The sequence below is a fragment of the Chrysochloris asiatica genome, unplaced genomic scaffold (genome assembly GCF_000296735.1).
Source record: "Chrysochloris asiatica unplaced genomic scaffold, ChrAsi1.0 scaffold00160, whole genome shotgun sequence".
Lineage (NCBI taxonomy): Eukaryota > Metazoa > Chordata > Mammalia > Afrosoricida > Chrysochloridae > Chrysochloris > Chrysochloris asiatica.
Window position 1 is genome coordinate 7575802 of NW_006408678.1, and position 13645 is coordinate 7589446.

General features: G+C 38.8%; 1 protein-coding gene across 1 annotated transcript in view; it reads left to right on the top strand.

The window, feature by feature from the left end:
* DEPDC4 (DEP domain containing 4) overlaps positions 1 to 13645 on the top strand; it is a 50896-nt gene that overhangs the window by 6895 nt on the left and 30356 nt on the right. The window contains exons 3-5 of the mRNA XM_006871127.1: positions 4048 to 4459; positions 5509 to 5654; positions 12819 to 12996. Coding sequence (XP_006871189.1) covers positions 4048 to 4459; positions 5509 to 5654; positions 12819 to 12996 — 736 coding nt within the window. The remainder of the gene's footprint in view (positions 1 to 4047; positions 4460 to 5508; positions 5655 to 12818; positions 12997 to 13645) is intronic.

Consider the following 13645-nt stretch of genomic DNA (forward strand, 5'->3'; position numbering starts at 1 on the left):
ATGCCAGAAAAGTAGAACGCTGCAAAGGCGTTCAAACTGTGTGGATCATGACACTGGGATAACATTGTGAATCATGGGTATTTCAGAACATTTCATTGTGCTCATGAATAGTGTACGTAAACCAAGAAGCAGTAGTTCAAACAGAACGAGGGGACACTGAATGGTTTAAAATTGGGAAAGGTGTGTGCTAGGATTGTATTCTCTCCTCATTCTTATTCAGTCTATATGCTGATCAAATAATCCAAAAATCTGGATTATATGAAGAAGAATGTGGCATCAAGATTGGAAGAAGACTAATTAACAACCTATGATATGCAGATAATATAACCTTGCTTGCTGAAAGTGAAGAGGACTTAAAATGTTTTCTGATGAAGATCAAAGACCACAACCTTCAGTATGAAGTGCATCTCAATGTAAAGAAAACAAAAATCCTCGCCACTGGATCAATAAACAACATTCCTATCAATGGAGAAAAGTTTGAAGTTGTCAAGGACTTCCTTTTGCTCTGATCAACCATCGATGCTCATGGAAGCAGCAGTCAAGAAATCAAACATATTGCACTGGGTAAATCTGTTGCACGAGAACTCTTTGCAGTATTCTAAAGCAAAGATATCAGTTTGAGGACTGGTGAGCCTGACCTAAGCAATTTTATTTTCAGTAGCCTCATATGCATATGGAAGCTGGACAGTGAATAAGGAGGACCATAGAAAAATTTATACATTTAACTTGTGGTGCTAGAGAAGAATATTGAAAGTACCATGAACTGCCAGAAAAACAAACAGTCTGTGTGTTGGAAGAAATACACACGGTGTGCTTATTAGAAACCAGAATGGTGAGACTTTGTCTTTCATACTACGGATATCAGGAAGGACCAGTCTCTGGAAAATGATATCCTACTTGATAAAGTGAAGGGTCAGCAAAAAAGAGGAAGACCCAACAAGAGGAATTGGCACAGTGACAGCAGTAATGGACTCGAGTGTTACAGCAATTGTGAGGATAGCGCAGGACCAGGCAGTGTTGTGTTCAATTGTGCACAGGGTTGCTGTGAATTGGAACCGAATCGACGACACCTACAACAACATAATTTAACTACTCTCAGTTGATGTACATTATTTTTGGTTCTAGGTTTTCTTTATTTCTCAGCAAACCTTTATTTAAAAAGATTGGCAAATTGATTAGTTTTATTTAGCTCCTGCTCTGGATCTCTTTGTTGAAGATCTTGCCATTGGTCAGAAAGGCACAAAGAAAAAAGAAAACACAGCCTAATGACACCACAACTCTATAATAATCAAGAATCAAATGTGTATGCTTTCCTTTCAAATGAGTCCTGGAATAATAGTCTTCAAGATGAAGTATGTTGTTGTAGCTAAGTGCCATCAAGTTGGTACTGACTGCTAATATCCCTGCGTAGGGTTTCCAAGGAACAGCTGGTGGCTTTGAACCACTGACCTTGCAGTTAGCAGTACAGTGCTTATCCTACAGTACCATATGTTAAGTATATACAGGCTTTCATAATAATATATTGTGTTTAACATCTGCAAAACATCTTCCTAGGTTTACTGTTTTTATTGGCAGACAGCTTTACATGCAATTTTTGTAAATATATTATGGTTTATGTAAGGTGAGAGATGAAGAAACTTAAGAAATTGGCATTATATATATCATTAAAAAAAACTTAAGGCCAGAGAAAGGTGACCCTACAACATGTGGAAATCATCTAACAACATCATTAATTTCACACATAAAGTACAAATTTGTTGAAAACAATTAAAAAATGATTGTAACAGTACATCGGCAGGGAGCTGCCTGAAATTCAAGCTGGATTCAGAAGAGGATGTAGAAAGGTTATCATTGCTGATATCAGATGGATCTTGGCTGAAAGCAGAGAATACCAGAAATATGTTTACTTGTGCTTTATTGACTATGAAAAGGCTTTTGACTGTGTAGATCATGACAAACTATGGCTAACATTGCAAAGAATGGAAATTCCAGAACATTTCACTGGGCTCATGCATACACCTCTACATACACCAAGAGGTAGTCAATGGAAAGAATAAGAGGATAATGAATGGCTTGAAATCAGGAAAGGTGTGCACCAGGGTTGTATCCTTTCATCATCTTATTCTATTTGTATGCTGAGCAAATAATCTGAGAAGCTAAACTATATGAAGAAAGAATTTATCAGGAGTGGAAGAAGGCTCATTAATAACTTGTGGTATACAAATGGCACAACCTTGCTTGCTGAAAGAGAAGACTTGATGCCCTTACTGATAAAGATCAAAGACTGCACACCTCTTCAATATGGATTGTACCTCAACGTAAAACAACTGGACCATTAGATAACATCATGATAATCAAAGAGAAAATGTTGAAGTTGTCAAAGATTTCATTTTAATTGCATCTGTAATCAATGCTCAGGAAAGTAGCAGCCAAAAAAACAAAGGTCCTATTGCAGTGAGCAAATCTGCTGCAAATGACCTCTTTAAAGGGTTAAAAAGCAAAGAGGACTAAGGTGCACCTGGCCCAAGCCATGGTATTTTCACTTGCCTCATATGCATGCAAAAACTGGACAGTGAATAAGGAAGACAGTAGAAGAATCAATATTTTTTAATTATGGTGTCAGCAAAGAATATTGAATATACCATGGACTACCAGATGAATGAAAAAATTGTTTTGGAAGAAGTACAGTTGGATTATTCCTTAAAAGCAAGAATTGAGAGACTTTATATCACGTACTTTGGACATGTTATCAGGAGGGACCAGTTCCTGAAGAAGGATATTGTGTTTGGCAAAGTGGAGGATCAGCAAAAAAGAGGGAGAACCTCACCAAGATGGAATTGAACCAGTAGATGCAGCAATGAGCTTAAACAACAGCCATGAGGATGATGCAGGACTGGGCATAGCTTCATTCTGTTGCACATGGGATCTCTGTGAGTTAGAACCAACTTGAAGGCACCTAACAGCAACAAATAACCTAAAGATTGGTGGTTCAAACCCATTCAAACGTGCTCTGGAAGAAAGACCTGGTGATGTCTCTATAAAGATTGCAGCCAAGAGAACCCTATGGAGCAGTTCTACTCTGTCATACCGGGGATATGAGGCTTTCTGCTCCTGTAAAGATTTACAGCCTCAGAAACCCTGTACAGGGTCGCTATGAGTCGGAACCAACTCCATGGCACATAACAACAATAACAATATACCGCGGTAAACATGAGTCATGAAAACTTGATGACAGCAGATGTTCACATGGTAACTGAACATGATTCTTTTTTCCAGTTTGGAGCTATAATGAATGAATATACTTTGAACTTCACGTATAAGTTATTTTATAGACTTTCATTTCTCGGGTAATTATAAGAAATTCTGGGTTCATAGGATAAATACATGTTTAACTATGCTTAACTATATTAAGAAATGATCAGCTATTTTCTGAACTGGTTGTACCATGTTGAATTTCCACCAGTATGGAAATGTTGTTGTTGTTAAGTGCCCTTGAGTCGATTCCGACCCATAGCGACCCCATATAGGGTTTCCAAAGAGCAGCTAGTGAGCTTGAACCACCGACCTTGCATTCAAACGGCTTTGGAACATTAACCCACAGCGCCACACCAGACTATGGAAATACTTGGTGTCAATGTCAATACTTGACGTGCTGCGTTAATATCTCATTCGGATGTTGACTTGAGTTTCCTTCATGACGCATGATGCTGAATATCCTTTCAGACTGGACAACACTTGGCATTATGTAGTGATAGCTCATTTTGGTTTTTCGTTTTCATTTCCCTCCTGGCTCGTAATGCTGAACATCTTTGCAGATGTATATTAGTCATTTATATATTTTTCTCTTGTCAAGACTGTTAAAATCTTTTATCCATTTTTAAAATTAGGCTGTTTATCATCTTAATTTTTAAAAATTTCTTTATGCTTTTGAATAAAAATCTTTCATCAGAAAAAAAAAACAACTTAATGTTGTCAACAGTGAAAAACTTACATTTGAGTAATATAAATTTGTTAGCAATATATATGTTCTATTTTTTTTCTTTTCAGGATCCTCTGGTCCTTTTCAAGCTACTCATCTTTGGAATGATATTATTCACTCCCTTCATACCCAAGTGGAAATAAAAAGAAGACGGCATCGTTTAAGAGCATACAAAGACTGTTTTACTGGTTCTGATGCTGTTGATGTAGTATTAACACATCTTATGCAAAATGCACATCTAAGTAGCACTCATATCTCTCGTCTTAAAGGAGTTCGTCTTTGCCAAGTTCTGATGAATAATAAAGTATTTGAACCGGTAGGAGTTAAGCGATTCAAAAATGAAAAGGAATTGGTTTTTGAGGATTCAAATAGCAGTCTTTACCAGTTTCTCAGCAATAAGTCATCTCGTGTTTTTTGCAAAAGAGAAACGGATGCAGAGAAAGGGTTAATTGAAGAAACAAAAGCAAAAGACTCTTCAAGGTTAGTGCTAACCAGGACACTAATACACTGTGTTTAAACCCAGGCTGAACTGCATTCACTGCACTAAACGGTAATGTTATACTTTCAGGCTGTTTTCTGAAGTCAGTAAAACGGATGTTGTTGTTGTTATGTGCCATGGAGTCGGTTCTGACTCATAGCAACCCTGCACAGGGTTTCCAAGGCTATAAATCTTTAGGGGAGCAGAAAGCCTCATGTTTCTCCCGTGAGTAAAAGGGAGGGATAGCTATGTAAAATTAATCCACTTCTGTATTTACTCTAAAACTGCTGTATAGGAAAAATCCAGAATTTGTACCAGGAAAAACTTTTATCTCCTCTGAAGAATTTATCCGCTTCCTATTTTTGTAAAAAATGGCTTAGCCAATGTAAAAGTAAGTCAATGCTATCTGGAAGCTCAGAGCAAACATTTTCTATTCTATCACACAGCAACTATGTGATTCTTTAGAAACAGCATATTTGCTTTCTCTCTTTTGTTAAAATTTAGTTTGTCCCCTTTGGGTGATTTTCTATTAAATTTATTATGTGCATGCTTTACTGTAAATTACCTGCAATCCTATTTGGAAATAAGCAATACATAAGTAAATTTTGGATTATAGATGTTTAGTTGCATTTGTGGAACACCGGTTGTTCAGTGGTAGAATTCTTGCCTTCCATATAGGAGACCCAGGTTTCATTTCCAGCCCAGTGCGCCTCATATACAGCTACCACCCATGTTTCAGTGGAAGTTTGTGTCTTGCTATGATGTTGAACAGGTTTCAGCAGAGTTTCCAGACTAAGCCAAACGAGGAAGAAAGGCCTGGTTATCCACTCTTGAAAATTAGGCAGTGAAAACTCTATGGATCACAACGGTCCAACCCACAGCCAATAACAGAGATGGCACAGGACCAGCAAGGCACAGACTTGGCAGCATTTCATTCTATTGTGCATCGAGTCACTTCATTACAGCTAACAACAAATATATTTTGATAAATAAAATGTTTGCTTCTCATTTTGGTTCACTATATAATAAAAAATTCACGTTTGTTTTACAGAGCAGAAGATAAAATGATTTCAAATCCTCTAGCACAAGTGTTTGCTGAGAAAAGAACTGAGGCACTTATTTATACACTGAATGGGAATTCAGCTTTAGCTCCAAATATCGCAGTTAGCACATCTGTCCTCCAGCTGTCAAAAAAAGGTAATTTCAGTTTGTTTGTTTGTTTCAGAAGTCTGTTAGGAGCAATGGACTTTTCAGCTATGATAGCAAATAGTGTGTTTGGTGTGTTGGCTCTCCACTTCTCTTCCCTCTGTTTGCTTCTACATGGTAATTAACATAAGACAAGACAGTGAGGTACTATAGCTCCATATCATTAGCTTACTGTTCATACTGACCATGACCAGATTAACAGGAGGTGTTACAGTCCATAAACCTGTTGTTGTCGAGTCAATTCTGACTTACAGCAACTCTGTGGAACTAAGTAGAACAGCCCTACAGGGTTTCCAAGCCTGAAATCTTTATAGAAGCAAACTGCCAGCATCTTTCACCCTCAGAGAAGCTGATGGGCTTGAACTGCCATCCATATGGTTAGTAGCTGAGTGTGTAACCACTGAACCTGCAGGACTCCTTCACAGTCCATAGGACCAGAGAAAACACATGGACTCATTACCTGTCCAATTATCTGTAATCCAAAACCATCTTCTGAGCACATCCTTTGTCCGCTGCATAAACCCCTTAAACGTGACCGTGTTCTCTTCCTTTCCCAGAACAAATGTATTGCTGCACTCATCTTTACTGTGTGCTTGTTTCCATTATAATACCATTGGCACAAGAAGTTAGGACATTTTATAATTAGGACATATTATAATTCTATTATAATACCATTGGCACAAGTTAAGACAACTAAGAAGGGTACATACAAAATCCATTACTGATGACACCCTTTACTGCACTTGGTCATACCAAGAAAGAAGCAAGGCAATCATACTTTGCATACTGGAGAAGTCTAGTTGATGAGCGCCAGTTAGACTCAGTGTGATAAGGGCACTGCAGGGTGCTCTGGGAGCACACATAAAGGGCACACAAACATAAGCTAGAGGGAGTCATTGAAGATCCCCTGAGGATGTAACATTTAAGCTTGGATATAAAGTCAAAAAGAAGGAATGGGAACTAGCCTGGAGTGACGTGGAAAGAAGTAACTGAGGCAGAGGGAAATATTTATATTTGTATAAAAGTACCAAGACAAGATGGAATATGTAACAATTGAGAAACTGTGCAAGCCCGATTTGATGAGCGTAAGCAAGGAGAAAGGAAGAACAAGATGAGGCTAGAGAGGCAGCCAAGAGCCAAAAGCAAGTATTGGAGTTTTTTAGGCTATGTTGTTGTTGAGTTACTGTCAAGTCAATTCCAACTTGACAGCGGAAGTGTACTCCGTAGGATGTTCAAGGCTCTGACCTTTCAGAAGCTGATCTCCACGTCTTGTTTCCATGACACCCGTGGGCGGGTTGGCACCACCAATCATTCAGCTAGTAGTCAAACATTTAACCATTTAGACCACCAGTATTTATATTTTACTTAAAGGCCTTTAGCAGGGGAGTGTGAAGATGAGGTCTGAACTTGAGGAGAAGAGCATTTTAATTTACACTTCAGTCCAGTGGAGGCTGGATTGAAGGGAGCTTGACCAGAGCAGGAAAACCTATTAGACAGCAACTGCAAGAATGCAGGTGGGCTCAGATCATACATTGTTAATAGGGGAGGTAAACAAACAAACTGATTAACACAATTATGTTAATAGCTAAGTGTTCAAGTAGACTATGGAATTGCAGTTGGTGTGGTTCTTGTTAAGCACCACAAAGTCTGACTCATAGCGACCCTCTATAGGGTTTCCAAGACGATAAATATTTGCAGGAGCACAATGCCTCATCTTACTCCTGCCGAGTGGCAGATGGGCTTCAGCTGCTGACCTTGTGGTTCAAGTCCAGTGTGTATCCTACATAGCCACCATGCTCCCCTGAAATTGCAGTTTGATGTTGTTGTTAAGTGCTGTCGAGTTGGTTCTGACCCATAGCGACCCTGTATAGGGTTTCCAAGGAGCAGCTGGTGAGCTTGAACCACCAACCTTGCAGTTCAAACAGCTTTACAGTCTGGCACATTAACCCACAGCACCACACCAGGACTCCTGGAATTGCAGTACACTTAGTTTGTTTTTGTTTTTCCCTTAGCATCCAACACCTCCAGTGGCTGCTTCATCTCTTATCTCCTTACTGATGTTCCTTCAATAGTTTTTAGTCCTTGGTTCTTTTTTTCTTTCCTTGCTTGGTCATTTATCTCGAATCTAGGAAACAAATTAAGTTTTGGAGGTTTTAAAAACCATCTATATACTCTCCTTAGCGCTCATCTGTCACTTTGTCATACTGTGGTGGTGTGTTGCTGTGATGGTTGCAGCTATGCCACTGATACTTGAAATGCTTGCAGCCATTCATTGATCTTAGAGACATGTTTAAACATTTCTTGTATGGAATAAAGCTGTGCATGTATGAACTGTAAAAGAAAAAAATAAAGAATGCAGGCTCAGAGAAGAAGGATGAAGATGGTTTCACTCAAAGAATGTGATTACTGTCAATGAATTGTATGTGAGGGACCATAAAAAAATTCATGGAGAAATGGAATTAAAAGATAGTGGAGTTTTTCCCACAAACCTTTGGAAGCCCCCTTATGCCTTTAGAAACTGTTGAATTATTACAGGTTTTGCTGTGTATATTCTCATCACTGACAATAAAGTTTTTAAATGAAAAAGAATCCAGGTGGGGATGACAGTGGCCTGTACTAGAGTATGGCAATGGAACAGACAAGTGGTTAGATTGAGGACCACAAAGAAGATAGAGTCAGCAAAACTGAGTGACTGAGCGCATGAAATGGGGCGAGAGAAGAGAGAAGACCAAGATCATTCCTGCTTCTGAGGGAAATATACTGGATTCACTTGGCACATGTTGAATCTGAAGTTTCATGAGACTAAGGTGCATAGAGGTTTTCCAGTAGGTAGTTAAAGGTATAAGTAAACAGAGAGACTGAGGCTGGTGGAGCTGGTGGTGATGTGCTGTGGAGTCGCTTCCAACTCATAGTGACTCTGTATAGGGTTTCCGAGGCTTTAAATCTTTACTGGAACACAAAGCCTCACCTTTCTCCCGTGGAACCACTGGTAGTTTCTAACTGCTGACCTGGCGGTTCACAACCCCACTCATAACCACTATGCTACATCAGCATTGTAACTGAAGCTATGGCAAAGGGTGTGCATGAGAGGGTAAGAGGGACTAGAAATGAACTCTGAGGAAGACTAATATTTGAGGATAAGCAGCAGCAGAAGAGCCAGCAAAGGTACAGTCCGTATCGATTACCAATGAAAAAGAACTTTTCCTACCCATCATTTTCCCTTGGGAATATGGAGTATCTCTAGCAATTGCAAAATAAATGTGCATGTAACTTGTCAGTAAAGGTGTTAGTAGCAATAACTTCCGTCTATCAGGCCTTTCTCTGTACCAGTTTGTTTCGCAGATTTGTAATCTCACAGTTAACCTATGAAGTAAGGAGTAAAATTCCAATTTTATAGAAACCGAGGCTCAGAAGGATTAAGTTTTAAAAGCACAGTAGAGAAGGAAAATGGGCACTTACATACTTTTGGGGGCATTTTCATTTTTATCAGCGTTGCACAAACACATAATGTAAAGTATTCAACTAGTCCTACAAATTTGGCTCTAAAACATTCCATTCCCCACCCTTTTCTTGTGACCTGTTTTCCCCTCTCCGGAGGCACCCATATTCAATTCCTCTATCTCTTATCTCCATATGCCAACCACCCAGCCAGTTGTCATCAAGTCAGGCTTGTTAATACTTTGTGCCAGCAAGTGACTCCATATCTGTAAACAACATGCCTACATTACTACTTTATGATTTTTCAGTTTAGGATAGAGCTATTAACTTTATACAAAGAAAACTTGCATCTATTGCACAAACACTTCTCCATACACCCCTCCCCATTTCCCCAATGTAATTGGAAGATGACCTTCATTAGAAAAATTAAACATTATTTTGGCCATGCTATTCAGAACAAAGCCATATAACAAACCATGATTCCTTTATCTTTACAGCACTTTGTTTGCCTTAAAACCAAAAGCCAAGGCTGCTGCAACTGAGCATTTCCAACTCATAGTGACTTTAGGTAGGTTTGCTAAGGCAATATATAAATCTTTACAGGTGCAGACAGCTTCCTCTTCCAACATGGAGTGGCTGGTAGATTTAAATTATTGACGTGGTTGGCAGCCCAACACGTAACCCACTATACTACCAGGACCCCTTAGAGCAAATACATTTTTTATTTTCTATTTTGTATAATTTTGCATATTCGTGCCCATTGTAGGATGGATTGCAAGGTCAGCTTGAACCACAAGGTAGGCAGTTCAAACTCACCAGCCACTCCTTAGAAACCCTGTACAAAGTCACTCTGAGTTGGAGCCGACTCAACGGCACTTAACAACAACAACCAGAAAATTAGAGGTTTCAAGACTACCCAGAGAAGCCTTTGGAAGAAGCTGTAAATCTTTTTTCAGTGGAGAATCAGCCCTTGAAATTCCAGAGGAGCAAGTTGCACTCACACATGTGGGATTGCCTTGAGTTGTCGTCAGTTCGACAGCATTTGGTTATGAGGGCTAGCAATTCCAAAATCTGTAGCAAGTGCAAAATCAAGATGCACACTAGAACTCCACCAGTCTAGTCCAGGTAGCTGACTGGAAACTCCAGCAGGATATCTATGCTATAGTCTTGATGCAGGATTCCTTCTTTCTGGAAAACCCTCAGTTTTGCACTAAGATTTTCAACTGATTGTATGGTGCCCACCCACATTTTAAGCATGCATGTGTAGTAGGGTCCTTTACTGAAGAGTCAACTGATTGTGTTTACTACATCTATAAAACACATTCATAGCAACATCTAGATCAGTGTTTGAACAAACAACGGGCCCCATAGTCTAGCCAAGTTGACTTACATAATAAACCAACACATATAAATACAGGAAAGTCCTTTTTTGTGTGTGGTAATAAAACAAAAGGACAATACCATGAAAAATAGCAGCTAACACTCAGCTTCGTTCTTTGAGACACAATGGTGAGTGGTAGAATTTGTGGTGTGCTGAAAGTGCCATGCCAATCCAAAAAGAGTGGCCATTCAGATCAGCTGATTTTGTCATACATTAATCCAGACCTAATGTTTTGAGGGGAGTCCTGGTGTGGTGCTGTGGGCTAATGCATCAGACTGCAAAGTTGTTTGAACTGCAAGGTCGGTGATTCAAGATCACCAGCTGCTCCTTGGAAACCCTATACAGTGTCTCTATGTGTCGGAATCGATTAGACAGCACTTAACAACAACAACAACAATGTTTTGAGGTAGCTTGAATCCACCAACAGTTCTGAGGGAAAACGATGAGGATTTTTGCTCATGTAAAGATTTACATCTTCAGAAACTCTATAAAGGGTCACTATGAGTCGGAATCGACTCAGTGGCACACCATCATCATCATCACCACCAATAGTTTGCGATCTTCTGATTTATTTTTTCTTTAAGATAATCATGAAACCTAGATTCTGATATGAACGCATCCCATTTTTATACAAGTTAGTGTGTTTATTTCAAAATGATTTATAACCAAAAAATAAATTATAACTATAGGTCAAATTTATTCTATAGCTACCTACTTGGGAGCTTTGCAAGAGATTTACAGTAGCTGCTGGTTTTGTAATTTTGTTTCATATTGAAAGGAAAAAACAAAATTTAGGATTGAAGGATACAGTAAGTAAAAACTAATGAACTCTTAACAAGACTTGGTGTAAGACACTCTACAAAGATAATGCTCTACATTCTACTTTGGTGAGTAGGGTTTTAAAAGCTATGCGTAGTCATCTCAGGTGCAACTATTCTTTCCCTATGTGGAGAAAAGAAGAGTGAGGAAAATCGAAGACACGTGAAAGCCATTAATCCAATGGGCTAATGGACCACATGAGCGTTGGTCTTCACAAACCTGCCAGAACAACGAAGTGGTGCCCAGCTGATGTGGAAGGGATTAAAAGGCCCTGATAAACTGGGAGGAAAATCTGGAACAAAACTCAAAATCATAAAAAAGATCAGGCTTGCTCATCAGATAGAGATACTGGGACCCTGAGACGTGGCCCTTGGTGGACCTTCAGGTCTGGAACATTCCTGTGGTTCAACTTTTAGCCAAACAACAGACAGATCTATAAGGAAACAACACTAGTGAGTTACACACCTCTAACAATAATCAGCCATTTAAATTGAATGTGCACCATTCACCCAAGGGCAATGTTCAGAGAGTTAGGAAAGAAGAGACTAGAAACAAGAACCACAGGGAGGAAGTGGGATAAGTGATGTTACACTGAGGGGATTGCAGTTAATTAGATGAAACAAAATGTGTTTACATTGCTGAATGTAAAACATGATCAGCTCGGTAAACCTTCACGCAATTCACAAATTTAAAAAAAGGTTTTAACCTGCAAACAAAAAGCAGGAATAACCAGAAATCCAAGGTAAGCTCAGCCTAGTGTTGCATTGTAATTTAAAGAAAAATAGACTGCAGATCCTATGTTGCCTTAAATAGAAAGATAAATTAGTAATCATCTGAGATGTATATAATAATTTATAAGCATGACCAGTAGGTTTTATGTTTGAAATTGCTCCATTGTTAGCCTTGTTGTTGTGTTCCATAACTACCTGTTTAGGGTTTCTGAGGAACAGCTGATGGGTTTGAGCTGCTGAGTTTGCAGTTTGCAGTCCAGTGCTGATCCTACAGTGCCACACCGAGAGTCCATTGTTAGTCTTAAAAGCTAAATAATAACACTTTATAATCAACATAACCAAAAAGTCAACTCAAAAGGGTGCATACCATAATGTCTATCTCCTTCAATATCAATCTTGAAAAGAAAAATTCTAATTTAAATTATTCTAGCATTAAATAATCCATTATTTGAATGTCACTGTAGCTTTTATTTAGTCTTACTTAGAAAGGAGCTCTGGTAGCATAGTGGTTGCAAATCAGGCTGTGAACCGCAAGGTGAATTAGGCTGTGAACTGCAAGTTCAGCAGTTCGAAACTACCAGCTGTTCTACGGGAGAAAGATGAGGCTTTCTGCTCCCATAAAGACTTACAGCCTCAGAAACCCTGTTCAGGGTTGCTATGGATCGGAACCGACTCTATGGCACTTAACAACAACAAAAAAATTTAGAAAGGAAGGAATTTTGTCATATTGTATATCATATATCAGTCTTGATAGTTACGTTATTTTTGTATTCTTAGCTGTGCAAGATGTCTGGAAACAACAAACATTGTTACGTATTCTTCAGCTGATTGACCTTCCGTTCTTGGAAAATATGTTGGACCCTCCAGTTAAACCACAACATCTTTGGTTAAGTAAAGAGGAAGATCTTGTTTTGTCAAACACTTGCCTCGATAGAGACGTCATCCCAAATTTATGTCTATCTGAGTAAGTGACCATTTTTATTGTTAAATAATCTGTAGCTAAAAAGTTACTTCACATATTTTCCTTGGGCATTTTATAAAGTATTTTCAATGAATAAATCATTGGTCTTGCAAAATTCTATCATGGAATCTCCAACATCATTTCTCTCAAGACCATATTTTCCAACTACTGATCCTTTTTATTTCCAACCGTTGCGTTCCAATTCGCATCACCAGTAATTATTGATACATCTTGGTTGTGTGTTTCATCAATTTTCAGAATGAAGAAGTTGGTGGTGGTGGTGGTGGTTAGTTAAGTGCCATAGAGTCGATTCTGACTCATAACAACCGTATATAGGGTTTTCGAGGTAGGTTTAAACTGCTGATGTTGTGGTTCACACTCCAGTGCTGATCCTACAGCGCTACACCAAGAGTCCAAAGTTGGTAAAATTCTTCAATTTCATCCTCACTGGCTTTAGTGATTGGTGCATAAATTTTGAATAATAGTGGTATTAGCTGGTCTTCCATGTAGGTGTATGGATATTATTCTATCACAAACAACATTGTACTTCAAGACAGATCTTGAAAGATTCTTTTAGATGATGAATGTGACGCCATTCCTCTTGAATTTGTCATGCCTGGCATAGTAAACCATATGACTGTCTGATTCAAAA